Source organism: Staurois parvus, unplaced genomic scaffold (assembly GCF_062004578.1).
Source record: "Staurois parvus isolate SC_StPar_1 unplaced genomic scaffold, SC_StPar_1.0 ptg000086l, whole genome shotgun sequence".
In the NCBI taxonomy this organism is placed as follows: Eukaryota; Metazoa; Chordata; class Amphibia; order Anura; family Ranidae; genus Staurois; species Staurois parvus.
Window position 1 is genome coordinate 959,318 of NW_028317882.1, and position 18,183 is coordinate 977,500.

General features: G+C 47.0%; 1 protein-coding gene across 3 annotated transcripts in view; it reads left to right on the forward strand.

The window, feature by feature from the left end:
• The window catches only part of LOC149468462 (protein regulator of cytokinesis 1-like), a 74,086-nt gene that overhangs the window by 39,396 nt on the left and 16,507 nt on the right, over window positions 1–18,183 (forward strand). Inside the window, exon 13 of one of the 3 annotated variants that reach the window (XM_089669964.1) lies at window positions 7,916–8,032. The exons of 1 other annotated variant lie outside the window; for it this stretch is intronic. In XM_089669964.1, the coding sequence (XP_089526090.1) occupies window positions 7,916–8,032 (117 nt within the window). The remainder of the gene's footprint in view (window positions 1–7,915; window positions 8,033–18,183) is intronic. One more of the 3 variants, XM_089669967.1, reaches the window with a different exon arrangement.

Sequence of the window (18,183 nt, forward strand, 5' to 3'; positions counted from 1 at the left end):
CAAAGCCACAGGTAATAATATGTAGAAAAAAAGACAACATCATAGTATATCTTACAAATGCTTTAAGCTATGAGCGGCTTTATATGCACCATATGCTGATTTGTCTGCAATATAGTAGTTAGAGGGAATCCCTTTAATCTAAGTATTTAACATTTTTAGAATACTTATGCTGTCTTCATTTAGGCAGAACTAAACATTTTTTGATACAAAAGGAAATTGCTACAGAGCACTTCCCGTGAGGTAATAATTTTATCACATCTCTCAGATGGTAGCACCACCCTCATCACCTGGCTTTTAATAAGGAAGTGAAGTGAATTGAATAGATTCTGTAAGATGGCATTTAGATAGTATGAAATATAAATAAAACAAAAGGTAGCACGGATTTGTAAGTGTACATGCATGTACTAAGCTGAACTTGAAATTTAAAAATGTGTGCGCTAAAAAAAACTTAGTGGAACTGAACTGCATCTAAGTACTACAAACCAAAAATGCTACTAAATTCATATTTAATATTCAAAGCAAACTCCCCCATCCATCAATGTCTCCATGCTTTATTGTGCTGTGAAATCATTTTGAAAAACGCCCCCTAGCATTTCTGGCAGTGGCCATCTTGAATAAGGGCAAGAAGATTCATGTATCATTTATTCCTGGAATCCATCTGCCTTTAGCTCAGGCATAGGCTTTCTCTCCCGAAGACTGCTGGGATATATGACATCATTTGCCTAGGCATGGAAACCAGGAAGTAACTGAAGAAATGTAAAAAAAAATTCTAAAACAAGTACATTTAATATACTATATATTTAGTAATGCTTGCAGCATAAGGATTACAAATTAGTCCATGTTTATTGAGAAAGTGAAGTTCCACTTTGAGGGTTCTGCACTGGTGTAATATAGGGGAAATTCACCAGTGTTTGTATTGGTCCTGAGCCACCAACTAAGACTCTTAACAGTTAACTCTGACTGTTAACTGATTAATATTCTGTAGACCAGTGGTCTCCAAACTGTGGACCAGAGGCCAGATGTGGTCCTTTGCCTGCCTTTATCTGGCCCTTGGGGCACTATTGTTCCCCAAAAACAAGGCACTATTCTAAAACTGACACCAACAATGGGGCACCATTCCTCCCATGGACACCAATGATGAGGCACGATTTCTTCCCCTGATATCAACAATTGACACTGCTCCTCCCACAGACACCAATGATGGGACATAATTCCTTCCACTGACACCAACATTGGGGCACCATTCCTCCCATGGACACCAATGATAAGGCACGATTTCTTCCTCGATATGAACAATTGGCACTGTTCCTCCCGCAAACACCAATGATGGGACACAATTCCTTCCACTGACACCAACAATGGGGAACTATTCCTCTGATTGACACTAAAAATGTGGGTACTATTCCCCCTGCTGACAGCAATGATGGGGCACCATTCTTCCCACTGACACCAAAGATGGAGCACTATTCCTTCCACAGATACCAACAATTCGCACTATTCCTCCCACTCATATGAATGATGAAGCATTATTTACTCCCACTGATACAACAGCATTTTCTCCTCACAATGGCCATAGTCTGGCCCCCGGAATGCCTGTAAGTCCGTAAACTGGCCCTTTGTTTAGAAAGTTTGGAGACCCCTGCTGTAGACTGACAAATCAGTTGCTCCAACAACAGGATCACTTAACCACCTCCAACTGATTTCCTTTATCTTGCACAGGTGACATTATGGCCATGTTTACATAGGCTTATCTTGTATAAAAGCAGTGGGGGGCAAATGGCTTTTGTAAAGATTTGTTGAAGCCCTTAAAGTTGAATTTAGGCATGGCCCAAATTTACCCCGACACCTCTCCCCTTCTAGAAAGTTTTGAGTTTCTTTCTGTAGGGGAAATTGCTTATTACTTCCTGTAATGTCCTCAGGTTTGTAAATATCTTGTAGGAGAAACTGCTGAGGGGAGAGGAATCTGCATTGTGCTTTGTCTATTTCTATTTACACAGGCATACCTCTTTAGAGCATTTAGCCTTCTGATTGGCCTGTCTCTATGCTAGAGAATCTCTGTAGAGTTTATTCTGTAAATGCTCGTTTTGGTTTACCGAGATGCAAATGGTGGAAAACCACTCCTTTTGAGGCACCATCCTCTTGTTTGCCACATGTCCGTTCTGTATGCTGGAATAATTATGTAATTAAGTATTTCATTTAATGGGTACTGCTACTATCTCAGTAGTTATAGCTACTACTATCTTCGTTTACACAAGAGAATCTGCACTGGGGGACCTGTTGACTGTGCAGTTCTCTAATATGTTATAGACCATGCCTTCACTGATCCTTGCGCTCCTAGGCAGCTAGAAAGCTGGGAAATGGTAAAGCAGAGCTCCACCCAAAAAGGGAAGTTCAGCTTTAAGTCTTTTTCCCCCCGCTCTCCATTAAGGATTGGCACCTTTGGGGAGTGGGTACCCGAATGTGACAGGTACCCGCTCCCACTTCCGCTGCGATCTCCTAGGCGATCGGTAGCGGAAGTTGTCCTCTACCCCCTCTCCCCGTAGTCTTGTAGTCTTCTGTGACAGGTCCCAGAAGACTACAGGGCCATTCACAAAGGGCAGTGCTTCTCACGCATGTGCAGTGGGCACCTGGCTGTGTAGCCGCCAGCTGTCACAGCCAGGTGCCCACACTGAAGATGCTGGTGCCAGGGAGAGAAGATGGACGGTGAAACCAGCGGTGGTGAGGACACCGCTGGACTGAGGGACAGTGTCTGTATTTTAAAAATCAGCAGCTACAGTTTTTGTAGCTGCTGACTTTTATTTTATTTTTTTTTCAGTTGGAACTCCCGCTTTAACTGCTGAGGATAGGCAGAGCTGAGTAGGGATTGATGCGATGCTAAGCTGTGGAGAGGGGCAGGGCTAGCAGAACTGCACAGGAAGAGGAAGCTCTGTTGTACAAGAAATCAGGCTATATCAGCACTGATTGATGCAGGCTGATTAAAATGAATAAAGCAAATTTGAGGAGCCTAATCATCCCAGCACAAGGCGCCAGGAAGCTCTGGTGACTGGTCAGACCTTTTTATATATGATGGGAACATTGCTGCATTTTATACTTCTGGAGATATGTTTTAAAGCATCATTCAGAACCAGACGTTTAACATAAATTTTAATGGCAGTCCTGACTTAAATCAAGCTGCTAGCAGGACCAGTAGTGCTGAAGCTCACTAAAGCAATAGCTAGTTCTCCCATTAAGATCATTGTTATCCCACCAACACCATCACCAAATTGAAGCTGAAAAGCACTATAAAAGTTTTTAACAGAGCTTCTCAAAGCTTGAAGAATTCTTGCCAAAACCTTGGTGTACACACTGACCCTCTACATGCTAGCCTGTTTGAATATGGCCTAGCTGTGTAACCTTCTCACTAAGGGCTCGTTTTACTCTGGCGTCACTCTGAAGGCATTTGACAGGCGGTGGGGAGGCATGATCTCACCTCCCGAATGCCTGATTAAACCCCTAAAATCTGCACCACCATGATGCAGCCCCATTAGGTTGATTGGGTCACGTTCGGCGGGCTGTACTGAGCAGGGGGATCATTCTGTCAGCTGCCTTTGCAGCTTTCCAGGTAGCTCTTATCTTTTGCAGTGGGGTTGCACCCACAGTGCAAAGGTGAAATAGCTTCTTTACCTGATTCTCTGCTCCTTCACTGCTAGACAGCTCCCCACAGCATTCTTGCATCACATCTAATGCAGGGTCTGTAGCCCTGCATTAGATGTGATGATGCTGAGGGACAGTCCACCGCTGCAGCATTAGGGAGCACCATCTGCCAAAGATATGATGGGATCGGGCTCAAGCGCATGTTTTTTTACCCACTCCCCCAACCACAAGTGTAAACGAGCCCTTAGAGACATTGTTACCTTGCCCGTGCAAAGTGAAGTATCTCTGAAAACGTGCTCTCCTGATCCCCTTTTACTCAACTTACCTTTCTCTCCCTCACTGATTTATTCCCCCCTTACTGCCAGTGCTAAATCGACAGTGTCCGCAACCCAGGAGAGAGGATTGAGCCAAGACCATGGTAGGGTAATTGGCTGCAATGAAGCCTAGGTAAGGTAAGTGTGTGTGGAGGAGTGAGGAGGGGGGGTGCTTTGAAGAGACTGTCACTTTGCAGGGTGATCATGTCTCTTGAACTGTCACAACTGTTCACAATAAGATATAAAATGTAATATATTCTGTAGAGTTACTAGAGGCTTAGGGCCCCTTTCACATAATGGGCCCAATCCGGTCTGCCTGTCAGTTTTTCAGGTGGACCTGATTAGATGGTACATTCACCCCTATGGACAGGTGGGTGTAAACAGACTTCTGTCAGTTTACACCTGCCTACCTCCAGTCTGCTTAAAAAAAAAAAAAATGCAATTTGTCCTCTTTTGTTTAGGTGGATCGGATCTGAGGGCAGTGGTGTGTAAAGAGACAGCAGCACCCCTTTACATCCGAGTGCCCATAGAGCAGAATGGGCTCTGTCCATGTTCGCTCTGCATAAACTATAAACTGAGCAGGCACGGACCTGTCATTCACCCGCTCTGCTCCGATCAGCAATGCATCTGTGAGTGTATTTGCTGCTGATCGGACTCCACCCTGTCTAAAAGGAGTCTTATACATTAGTTGAGAAACGCTAAAGGTAATCTTTTTATATTTTTGGGTAAATTTTTGCTTTTGGGGTAAGCTTTGCACTTTAAAGACTAGGCTGAAACTGTGCATTAAGTTTGAGGTCTGCCCAAAACCAGATTATAACCTTTTCTTTCCTGGAATTAAGCTTCATGTCCATTATTCAATAGCCAAATAGCATTGCCTCTGCTGCTCGATGAAGTTCTGGTATCTCATAGTTGAATGATGGGTACCCTTCTTCCTCTCCTCTGAGCTACCCACCATCATCCTTGGGGATTTCAACATCCCTGTCAACCTCAACAACCCGGACACATCCCATCTCCTCCACTTAACCTCCTCCTTTGCACTTGCACAGTGCATACAATCCACCACCCACTCCAACGGTAATGTCCTTGATCTTGTCTTCTCCAACCGCTGCGCTCCCCACAACCTCACTAACACCCCCTTCCCTCTCTCTGACCACAACCTGATCACCTTCTCTATCACCTTGTCCTCCAACACCTACCCCTCCAAATGTCACACTACTACCAGCCGTAACCTCCGCAACCTTAACCCTGCCCCCCTCCACTCTGCAGCTGATCAACTCCATGACAGCATCCTCCCCCTGTCCTGCCCCGACTTGGCTATGACTGCCTACAACAACGCGCTGTCAACAGCCCTTGACTCACTAGCGCCTTTAACCACACGCAACATCAGACCCAGACCGCTCCAGCCCTGGCAGACTGATCACACCAAAACCCTCAAACGACGCAGTCGTGCCCTAGAGCGACTGGCGCAAAACCAAATCCCAACAAGCCTTCACCCGCTACAAATCTGCCTTCCACACCTACACCTCCTCCCTCCACGCAGCCAAACAAGCCTACTTCCTGACCCTCATCAAGATCCTCTCCTCCAATCCTCGCCGACTCTTCTCCACCTTCAACTCTCTACTCTCTCCACCCCAACCTCCACCCAGCACCTCACTCACCACCCTTGAGATTGCCAATCACTTCAAAAACAAGATTGACACAATTCGCAAGGACATCGCCGCAACTCACACGCCCTCTCAACCCGTCCCCTCTCACACAGCTACCCCCTCATCCCCCCTCCCCCTCGACATAACCCGCAGGGACTTCGTCGCTGCTCAAACTCCCTCCAACCCCGTTCCCCCTCACTCAGCTACCCCCTCATCACCCCTCTCCCACGGCCCCACCACTGCTCTGACCTCCACTGCCACCCCACCCTACATTCCTCATACTGAAGCTCCCCCAACACTCCGCACCTTTTGACCTTACTACCATCGAGGAAGTCTCCAAGATCCTCTCTGATGCCCACCTCACCACCTGCCCCCTCGACCCTATCCCCTCAACTCCTACGACCTCCCTCCCCCTCCATCCTACGCTCCCTCACCCACATCTTCAATCTCTCCCTCTCCTCAGGCATTTTCTCCTCCCCTCTGAAACATGCACACATCACCCCCATACTTAAAAAGCCCTTCCTGGACCCCAATGACCCGAACAACCTCAGACCCATCTCCCTACTCCCATTTACATCTAAACTCCTCGAGCGCCTCGTCTACACCCGCCTATGCTCTCACCTCAACAACCACCTCCTCGATCCCCTACAGTCTGGCTTCCGTCCCCTACACTCCACCGAAACCGCCTTACTCAAACTCTCCAACGACCTGCTAACCGCCAAAGCTAATGGCCACTATTCAGTGCTCCTACTCCTTGACCTCTCTGCGGCCTTCGACACAGTCGACCACCCCCTCCTCCTCAAAAAACTACACTCCCTCGACCTCAGAGATTCTGCTCTCTCCTGGCTCTCATCCTACCTGTCACAACGCTCCTTCAGCGTTACCTATAATGCTACCACCTCCCCCTCTCTGTTGGGGTCCCTCAAGGCTCTGTCCTTGGGCCCCTTCCCTGCTCCATCTACACCTCCTCCCTTTGCCAACTCATACACTCTCACGGCTTCAACTACCACCTCTATGCCGACGACACACAAATCTGTCTCTCAACCCCCCACCTCACCCCCTCGGTCTCTGCCCGAATCACACACCTACTGAGCGACATATCAGACTGGATGTCGCTCCACTTAAGGAAGCTCTCCAAAACCGAGTTTCTTGTCTTCCCCCCAGCCCGGACACCACCCCCCATTGACTTCTCCATCACATCCAACAACGCCACCATCAAACCCGCCCCGCAGGCCAGAGTACTTGGTGTCATTCTGGACTCCAACCTATCCTTCCAGCCCCAAGTCCAATCTTTAACTAACTCATGCAGACTCCACCTCCGCAATATCGCCAAAATACGCACGTTCCTAACCCCAGAAACCACTAAACGGCTCATCCACTCCATCATATCACGACTCGACTACTGCAACTCCCTCCTCACTGGCCTGCCTTGCCGCTGGCTATCCCAGCTTCAGTCGATCCTGAATACGGCTGCCAGACTCATTCACCTTTCCAACTGCTCCGTTTCCGCCACCCCCCTCTGCCAATCCCTCCACTGGCTTCCGATTGCACAACGGATCAAATTCAAAATCCTAACACTGACGTACAAAGCTGTCCACCATACTGCCCCGAACTATATCACTGACCTAATATCCAAGTACCGCCCAGCACGCACCTCCGCTCCTCACAAGACGACCTTCTCTCTAGTTCCTTGGTCTCCTCCTCCCATGCCCGTTTCCAGGACTTCTCCAGGGTGTCACCCATCCTCTGGAACTCCCTGCCCCAACCCATCAGATTATCACCTACTCTCCTCTCCTTTAGGCGCACCCTGAAAACCCATCTCTTCAGGGAAGCCTACCCCACCCCCTGCTAACTTGCCGACCTCCTCCACTCTTCCTACCACTCCATTCCCCACAGCTATCTCCTCCTGTACCACTATCCCCTCCCTCCTAGATTGTAAGCTCGAAAGAGCAGGGCCCTCGATTCCCTCATGTTTTGCATTGTATTGGTATTGTTCTGTCACATGTTCTGTACCCCTTTGTAATGTACAGCGCTGAGCGAACTATTGGCGTGTTATAAATACTGTATAATAATAATAATAATGGTGCTTAGCTAAATATTGATGTAGGCAGAATATGTATCCCACTGTTACAGCTTGTACATGATTATGCAGTGAGTGGCGTTTACTGGTGCCAGCCTGATCATGTGAAAATAAGATTGGTCTGTCACAGGTGCTCATGTTCAAAGGTGCTTTAGACATTTGTCGTTGCCTGTTTTGTGGTAGTAGTCGTCGATCTGTGGGCACCTAAAGGTTCATTATGTTAAGAGCCAACTGTAATGTAGTTTACTTTGCAGACACCGGTGAAAGCTAAAGACACACCTGTAAGAACTCCTTTGCAAGACAGTAACAAGCAAACAAATCTACTATCCAGCCAGCCTGGCACCTATTCAGAATTTAAGGTAACTGCATACCTTCTTTCCATGTATATCCACTCTGGTAATATGCTTTGGTTCACTAACAGCTGATGGTAAGAAAAGCAGCCACAAGAGGGCAGCTTCATTGTGCTTTAAAATTCTACTGTTCTGTTATACAGTAGTACAGTTATGCAAGCGTTTCACATTTAACTGGCAACGTACAGTTTACTGCTGTCTCTGATTGGATGACTTTAATGCTGGATGTCAGACGATGCATGGAGTGTTTAAAATAACGGCCATTCAAAGTAATGTTTTTTTTTTCCCACTTAAATATGCTTGTGGAAATTGTTCTTTACCACTTAAGCTCTGGAATATTTTACCCCTTCATGACCAGGCCATTTTTTTGCTATTTGGCACTGCACAACCTTAAATTGCAATTGCACTGTCATCTAGCGCTGTACTCAAATTAAATTTGTCACACAATTTTCGCACAAATAGTTTTCTTGTGGTGGTATTTGATCACCACTGGGATTTATTATTATATAAATGAAAGAAGACTGACCATTTTGGAAAAAAAATGTTGTTCTTTGTCATAAAAAATATCCAATAAAATAAAATTTCGTCTTAAATTTAGGCCAAAATGTATTCTGCTACATGTGTTTGATAAAAAAAAAAAAAAAAAAATATATATATATAGTTTGTGTGTGTTTGGTGTAAGTGTATATTAATTGTTTTGTGTGAAAGTTATAGCATCTACAGACTACGGTATATTTACAGGAATTAATACAGCTTTTACTTTCTGACTGCCTGTCACATTTCTTGAGGTGTTAAAATGCTGGGGAAGTTCAAGCACTCCCCAAATGACCCCTTTTTGAGAGAAAGGTATTTGCTCTGAGGGGCATGTTAAGTGCATGGAAGACTTTATTTTTTGGGGCCAAAAACCAGTGACCACCTTTTAGCTTTCAAAGGCTGCAGCTCATGTGGTTCATCACTACCTATCAAGTTTTGGAGGCCCTGAAATGCCAGGATAGTACAAATACCCCCCCCCCCCCCCCCAAAAAAAAAAAATGACCCTTTTTGGTGAGTATTTTACAAACCTTCACTTTTTTTTTTTTTGTGACAAGGTTTTGAAAAATCGAACAAAAATATACATTTTCGTTTTTCCTTATTTTCCAATAAATACTATGCGTTTTAGCAAATACCTCGGAGTGTCTACTTTCCAAAAAGGGGTAATTTGAGGGATGGGGGGGGGTTGTACTATCTTTGCATTTCAGGGTCTCCGAAACTGATAGGTAGTCAGGAAGTGAAATGAATTGCACCCTTTGAAAGACTGGGGTATAATTCCACAAATACCCATGGCATGTGTGAGAAATATTTACTTTTTTATGTCATACGCTATTTGGGCAGTGGTTTTTCAAACACATTTTTGAGAAAACAAAATTTGAATTGTATTGCACAAAAACACAATATAATACCCAATTGTTTTGTAAAATATTAAAGATGATGTTATGCTGAGTAAATGGATACCAAGCATGTCCTGCTTTAAAATTGCACACTCCACAGTGCAACGGCAACTGCCCTCAATCTGACATTACTGTTTATGTACCATTGCGGGACCAACAGCCTTTCCTGTCTCCGATCAGCTCTAGAGTTATTCCAGCTGCATTCTTGGAAAGAGAGAGCCTGAGAAAGCCATGGCAGGTGGTCCACCAACTAGGATTGCTTTTACAAGAAAGCCCACTGCCGGTTGATAAAAACAATACCGGGATGATGCTGGGAGCTGCAGGCATCATCCCGGTATAACCACTCAAATTCCTCAATGGTATGTTGGTACCAGCATAATGTAATGCTTGCCTTTTTTTTTGTTTTTCATGCAGATTCCTTCATTCACATCGATCAATGTGGATGAAAAAATTCCTTGCCAGAAAAAGTGTGTGATATGCCCACTATTAGAATGTACCGCCCTGCATCCTCCCACTTCTAATGTTGGGCATACATGTAATGTTCTTTTCTCTTACGTTCATTGACTGACACGGCGGCTTCTTAAGCCTTAATGAAGCTGAGTTTTTTAGCCCCACCTACAGGAGTAGGACACTCTGCAGTCCTCTCTGGGTATAAAACCCCCTCTCTGCTATAGGTCTCCAGTCTTTTCTGCCTAGTGTCTCAGGAGTATGGACATGAAGTTCTGTTGGGACTTATAGTTCCACAGCGTTTCCTTTTCGCTTTTTTTTTTTTTTTCCCCCTGGACTTTTGTGTTCCTGCAAAGATCGTCTATTAACATTTGGGCTGGGCGTTGGGCTGGATAATTTAGATCCAGTGGTCACCACAGTCTGAGCAGTGAGCACACGCAGATCGCCAGCTCCGTGCTCAGTCGGCAACGACAATGCCTCATGGACCGGGATGGCCAGCGAGTTAAACACCTCACGGGGTGCATATGCTTGTAGTCTGTGTCCATTATGTCTCCCTCCTCCCTCTCTCCCTCCCCCCCCTCTCTCTCCCCCCCTCTCTCCCTCCCCCCCCCCTCTCTCCCTCCCCCCCCCCTCTCTCCCTCCCCCCCCCTCTCTCCCTCCCCCCCCCCTCTCTCCCTCTCTCCCCCCTCTCTCCCTCTCCCCTCCCTCTCCCCCCCTCTCTCTCTCTCCCCCCCCCTCTCCCCCCCTCTCTCCCCCCCCCCCCTCTCCCCCCCCCCTCTCTCCCTCTCCCCCCTCTCCCCCCCTCTCTCCCTCTCCCCCCCTCTCTCCCTCTCCCCCCTCTCCCTCTCCCCCCTCTCCCCCCTCTCCCCCCCCTCTCCCCCCCCCTCTCCCCCCCTCTCCCCCCCCTCTCCCCCCCCCTCTCCCCCCCCTCTCCCCCCCTCCCCCTCCTTCTCTCTCTCTCCCCCTCCTTCTCTCTCTCTCCCCCTCCTTCTCTCTCTCTCCCCCTCCTTCTCTCTCTCTCCCCCTCCTTCTCTCTCTCTCCCCCTCCTTCTCTCTCTCTCCCCCTCCTTCTCTCTCTCTCCCCCTCCTTCTCTCTCTCTCCCCCTCCTTCTCTCTCTCTCCCCCCCCCTCTCCTTCTCTCTCTCTCTCCCCCCCCTCTCCTTCTCTCTCTCTCTCCCCCCCCTCTCCTTCTCTCTCTCTCCCCCCCCTCTCCTCCTCCTCTCTCTCCCCCCCCTCTCCTCCTCCTCTCCCCCCCCCCTCTCCTCCTCTCCCCCCCCCCTCTCCTCCTCTCCCCCCCCCTCTCCTCCTCTCCCTCTCCTCCTCTCCCCCCCCTCTCCTCCTCCCCCCCTCTCCTCTCCTCCTCCTCTCTCTCTCTCCCCTCTCCTCCTCCTCTCTCTCTCTCTCCCCTCTCCTCCTCCTCTCTCTCTCTCTCCCCTCTCCTCCTCCTCTCTCTCTCTCTCCCCTCTCCTCCTCCTCTCTCTCTCTCTCCCCTCTCCTCCTCCTCTCTCTCTCTCTCCCCTCTCCTCCTCCTCTCTCTCTCTCTCCCCTCTCCTCCTCCTCTCTCTCTCTCTCCCCTCTCCTCCTCCTCTCTCTCTCTCTCCCCTCTCCTCCTCCTCTCTCTCTCTCTCCCCTCTCCTCCTCCTCTCTCTCTCTCTCTCTCTCTCTCTCTCTCCCCCCCTCTCCTCCTCTCTCTCTCTCTCTCTCTCTCTCTCTCTCCCCCCTGCCATCGTCATCGGACGATTCTGAGACCAAAACAGATTCCGCCTCCCTGGGTTTTGTTGATCCTGAGCATGCATCCCCTGCTTCCTCAAATGAGGATGACAGGTCCTCTGTTGCCACACAGGTGAAGGCATTGGTAGCGGCACTTATTGATTCGGTGCGTGAAACCCTAAAAATTTAGGACCCTGCAGAGTTGGCTGATGTGGTACCTGTTCCTTTATGGTACGCACAAGCCTGTTTGAGCTGCTAAGGCTTTTCCTTACCCCGAATATTTTGACAGATTTGTTTATAAAGATTTGAGTAAGCCGCAGCATCCGTTTGTGTTTTCCAAATGCTTCGCATTGCGTTATCCCTTTTGAGGAGGCCCTGCTGAAAAAGTGGACATCTCCACCGGTGGTTGATCCTCCCATCTCCAGGCTTAACAAAACCATGTTTATTCCTGTGGAGGAATCCCTCTCATTTAAGGGCCCTGCGGACCGCTGGGCAGAGGCGGTGACCCGTTCAGTGTTCACTATTGCTGGATCGGCACTTAGGCCGGCGATAGCTATGACCTTGGTCTCCCAGACACTGATGAAATGGGCCAAGGCTCTACGACAATGCTTGACTTCTAATCCGTTCCCCCAGGCATATGTGGAGCTGGCGGACCAGTTGGTTCAGAGCTTAAAGTACATTTGTGATGTCGCCCTTGATGCAGCTCCTCTTCTTTCTAAAACTGGCCATCTCGGCCGTTGTTCTCCGGCGTGTCCTTTTGGCTCAAGTGTTGTTCGGCAGACCAGACCTCGAAGAAGACTCTGGCATACCTGCCCTTTCTGGGCAACCGTCTTTTTGGCGTTACCCTGGATAACATCATTAGGAACCTTACTGGGGGCAAGAGTACCTTCCTCCCTTAGGCCAAGAAGGGAAAGAAACCTCGTTGGAAGTCGGAGCCAAGGTTTACAGAACTTAAACGCATTTTTTTGCCCCTCCGGCTCCACGGCGAAGGGCAACAGGCCCTTTAAGGCCCCCACAGGTGGCACCAAGCTTCCCTGGGCCCAGAAGTCCTCCAAGCCCGCCGATAAGTCTTCTCAGCATGAAGGTTTGCTCCCACCCGCTTCCAGGGTGGGTGGGCATCTCTGCAGGTTTCTAGACCCGTGGACCTCCCTCATTCACGACAAGTGGGTTCACAAGATCATTCTATCAGGATACAAGATCGTTTCATTCCCTTCCACAGGACAGATTTTTTTCCCTCCAATCTGCGACTTTTGCCAGGTCGCCTGCATGCCCTGTACGGGGCTGTGTAGGAACTACAGTTCCATGGAGTGATCATCGCAGTACCCGATTCGGAATATTTTCGCGGCTTGCACTCAAACCTGTTCACTGTTCCCAAGGTGGACGGGGTTCGCCCAATCCTGGACCTCAAAGCCCCGAATTTATTTGTGCAGGTTCACAAGTTCAAGATGGAATGGATTCCGGACGTGGATCTTCTGGCTTTCCGCATCAATCAGAAGGGTCCACGGTTCGTGGCACGATCGTTGGATCCCCTGGCAGATGCATTAGATGAGCTGGTGATGCCGTGGGATCAGTACACTCATTTACACCTTTCCACCCCTTCGACTGGCCTCATCCATGGTAAAACAACGTGGTATGATTGGTGGCGGATACTCCCTGGAGGCTGTGTCTTTGGAAAGACCTTCAGTCTCATGGGCCTGTCTTCCACCATGCTTTTCCATTGCTGGCTTTGATGGCATGGCTGTTGAGAGCCTTCGCAAAAGGTTGCCTTCCTTGTCGCTATCAATTTGGCTCAGAGTGTGTTGGAGTTGGCAGCTTTGTCCTGTAAGCCGCCTTTTATAATGTTTTACACAAGGACAAGGTGGTGCTTCGGCCTTCCCCTTCCTTTCTGCCAAAGGTGGTGTCAGATTTTCATTTGAGGATATTCTTCCCTCACTGTGTCCTTGACCAACACACCCTGAAATGGTGGCTCTGCATTTCCTGGATGTGAGCCGCGCAATTCGCATATACTTGTCTGTAACTGCTGCCTTTCAGAGGTCAGACTCTCTCTCCTTGTCCTCACGGATGTTACGAAGAAGGCCCTGGCGGCATCTTTTGCCAATATTTCTCAATTCGATTCAGTAGACAATTATTCCCGGTTACGGCACACTCCATTAGGGCAGTTAGTGCCTCCTGGGCTTTACGACATCAGGCGTCTGTTTCTCATGTTTGTAAGGCGGTGACCTGGTCGTCTGTGCAAACGTTTACTAAGTTCTATGAAGTTGATGTGTTCGCATTCTCCGATGCTAGTTTTGGCCGCAAAGTGTTAGACGACTGTTTAGGGCTCCTGGGCCTCCCCTTTTGGGGTCATTTGGAGTGTTGGGTTGTTGCCCGGGAGGTTCTTTCTTTTTACATTGTATGGTTGCCCTCCTTTCATTCTGGCACTGCTTGGGGACATCCCTGGTTCGTTGAGGTTAAAGAAGCCGCTATGTCCATCAATGAATATAAGAGAAATCGGGTTTTTTTTGTACTTGCCGTAAAATCCCTTTCTCTGAGTTCACAACACCCACCCCTCTAGGGAGATCTCTCTTTTGACACTGCTTGGACAGAACAAAATGTCCCATTTATGCTTCCACTTTACTGTGATTAATTCATGAGTCTGTAAGCAGGCTTTCTCCCCCCTTCTAAGTTGGGTATTTACAAACTGTTGGGGTAAGCCCCTGCGATTAGGTTGCATGGTAAAAAAGCAGCCAACTCCATGATTGAATAAGTGTCTAAAATGTGGTACTCTTGCATAGTAGTTGTCCAGGTAAAAGTGGTACCCCATAAAGAAAAAGGTTGACACGAAGTCCCATACTATCTTACCACTTTTCCCCATGTAGTCTGGGCATCCGGGGTGGGCTCCACATGACTATCCGTGTTTTTGTTTTTTTTTTTTTGTTTTTTTTTCCATTGCAAATTTTAAAAGAACATGTATAGCCTTTCACCCTCACAGAGCTTATACATTTTGACCCCAGATCTGTCAAACTTGCTGGAGAGATGCAGCTTAAATGCAAGGCGACCAGAAAAATAAGGGACTCATCTAATGTTTTGTTTGAGAATGTACACATCTGCAAATTTCTGAGACAGAGAAATTTACAAGGGGCAAAATTTTGTGGCACCGATCATATTCAGGGGCACCTTGAGGACGAGTGTATTGTCATTGAAATGCATGAATCACATTACATTTTTCATAGCTATGTTTAGCCATTGCAGCAAAGAACATTGGTATATGATAAGTTGGGTCTGTGGACCAATATGACCGCAATGCATTCTTTTTTGTAATGCCCATGTTAAGAGTTAAGCCCAAAATAATTTTAAACTTGGAAACCGTGACCACGCAAATTCTCTGGTAAGGTTTGAATTTGGGTTAGCGGCGATGAATTGTTGTGTGTAAAGACTGCTTTCCACGGTCCACAATCAAATTATAAAGTTCTTCCGTGAAAAACGGCTCAAAAAATCAAGGGGAGTTGATAAATTTGCTGCTTCCACCTGATATCCAGGATGAGCTATAAATGGGTGGTGCTGAACCTGAGGGCTGCCAATCAGAATTTGCCAGCACATCCAGACGGACACTGTGGCTCTATAAGCCTGTGTTTTTGGAGGTTGCAGGGCACTACTAATGCTAGCTACCTCACTAACTTAAACTGTACTGTTGGGACTCGCCACATCACCCTGTCATGCTGCAGTGCTGGTATGTAAAAGGGAAATAGGCTGCTTTTGCTTGCCAGTCCACCAAAAGGTAGTGCAGTGCTAGTACTGGCACTCTGCTGCATATGAAAATAATCATGCATTTCTAGCACCTCAGCAACCTGGGCACGGGGTTGGGTACCTCTGACCTTAGCAGGGACCTCTGCACCATTGTCTAAGCTTCCTGTCTGGGTGCCGCTGCTTTCTACAGGTTTGTATTCTGGTTCTGATTGTCAGTGAGGCTTCCCCTTCACTCTCATCTGACATAGTTAGAATTCTGTATGTAAATTTCTTTGGGCGTTTTGGCCACTAAATGTATACAGTAGGTACTGAGTGCTTCTCATGGGGAAAAAAGCTCCAGGCTGTCAGGGACTGCTTGGATTTTTACAAATAAAATTTACCTACTAGTGCTAGCAGAGATCAGGCCTGATTCTGCTAACGCTGCAGTTAGACAACGAAGTCACGTGACAGTGACACAACGCATAGATACGCGGTGACGCAGCATCCGGTTTGGCGGTGACGTACTTCCGGTACGGCTGCCATCTTAGAACACCTTGTTTTACCTGAAAACCCATGCAGTACACCCATACGTCCCTATGGAACTGTGGATTGTGACTTCAGCATGTGAGTTGACATCTTATTTACCAAATTAAAGTACCCACTGTGTACTTAATTTGGTATGATATCCTGACAAAGTCACGTGACGGTGACGCAACGCGTATCTTACCATCACTTGAAGTTATTGTGTGATCACTTGCATTGCATCATATCGCTTGGAGTTGAGCACCACTGCATAGTGTTATGAACTTTTTTATACCTATTTTACCCACTTTCACATCAGTGAGTGGCACTGGGGACACATTTATCATTGAGATCTATTCCTTAATATGATCACATTATTTGGTCACCTTATTGCATGAATAGATGTGTGACATTCATATTGTGACTAGTTTTTTATATATATATATATATATATATATATATATATTATATGTTATTTACATTATATGTGTAGCGCTGCACTAATTTATTATATATCACTGCTGTTGGGTTTTTAATGCTGTTGGGTACCAGTTTGAGTGTTGGCGGCTTCTGATTGGTATAGAGACTCCATTGAGCGCAGGAGGATTACATATCTATAGTATTATATTTAACCAGTGATCTGTTAGTTGCATGCAGCACTGAATCCCCAGTGTTGTCTGACTGGTGTCATGTTGCAGTGTATTTCCACTTTTTGTTGTTACTGTTCCCATTCACATAGCATAACTTAAAAAATATAAAAAAAATTGCTGCTTAATATTTTAAAATGCTCTTCCTTAAAGTGGAACTTCACTGCGTTTGAGCACCACAAACTAAAAATGCTGTTTTAATTTTTAATATTCAACACAAACTCCCCCATCCATGTCTCCATGGTTTATTTTGCTGAGAAATAACGTTGAAAAACTCCCCCCTAGCATTTCTAGCTGTGGCCATCTTGTGTAAGGACAGATGATTCACGTAGCATTTACTTCCTGGAATCCATCTGACATGCAGGTAGGATGGTGTGCATGGCTGAGAAAACCCTCCCTTTCTGAAGACTCCTGGGATGTATGACGACATTTGCCTAGACTTGGAAATCTGGAAGTAACTGAAGAAACGTAAAACAAAAAAAAGTTTAAAGCAAGTAAATATAATATGCTGCTAGCACTAGTAAATAGCTAGGTAGCTAAGTATAAGCATTAAATATAGTCAATGTTCTCTGAGAGGTTGAAGTTCCATTTTAATTGTACAGAACACAGACTTGACCGAGGTTTATATGCTTCCACCTTTATGTGAGGACACTGGTAAACAGTTGTTAGGGTAGACCATTTAACCCCTTCCCACTTCCAGTAATCAGCCTTTTGCTAGTGTCCTTAGGTGATGGACAGTTGCTCTCTATTGAAAGTAGATTCTGGCTAGCAACTTTGATTTCTGTGGAAAATCGAAGACTACACTTGGTTTTTCAAATGGAGAAATCCCTTCTCCCCCTACCTGCATTCACACCACTGCGGCAATATGACTGCAGCTTTAAGAATGGTTACCCCTTTGCAGAGCCTTTGGGAACTGAACCCGGACCCTGCCATGTGGAAGACACAGGAATGGTCTGCTCAACCTCCACATAGCAGTCTAACGTGGTGCAGTTAGCTGTAGACAGCTCTACAGGTCCAGGCAGTGGTGATCTGAGTCTCAGTGGTTTCATTTCCTGTAGACCCTCTCCACAGAGGAGAGGGTAAGTCCTCTCAAAGTGAAGCGGAGAGTCACCACCTAGCAGGCTTTCCCTTGGAAGAAACTAGTAGCCTGGTGAGGTAAGTCAGTTACCCTTTCCCCTGTGGAGTACTGCAGCCGTGGGGTCATAGTCCCTGGACCCTGAGTCCCCCTGCCTTGAGTACAGCGGGTTTGGTGGCGAGACTAGTTTAAGCTTGGAGCAGAGTGTTGCAGGGGGGCTGTGACACTTTTTAAATTGTCATAGTCCTAGCCTAGTATACGCTCCTTTAAATTCATTGCAGGTTTAAGCATAGCGTGCACCTTTTCTCCAGTCTAAGGACATTTTAGTACAACCCCGTGACACATTCAGGTGCATAGTGGACCATTCTGTGTATATAGCTTCACCCTCTGAACCTCCCCTGACTACAGGTGCCATCTTAAGCAAATTGCTCTGCTACAGACAAGTACACTAGAGCTCCAGCTGCTTCTCTGCTCGAAACTGTAGCCCAGGTCCACTGCTTCCATTCAGTCCTCAGATTTTATGTTTGTCCTACCTACAGGCACTTGCAAGAGCTGTCTTGTGTTTTTGTTCAACCATCTCTTGGTGGATTAGGTATGTTATCACTAAGGCTTACACCTTTAAGGATA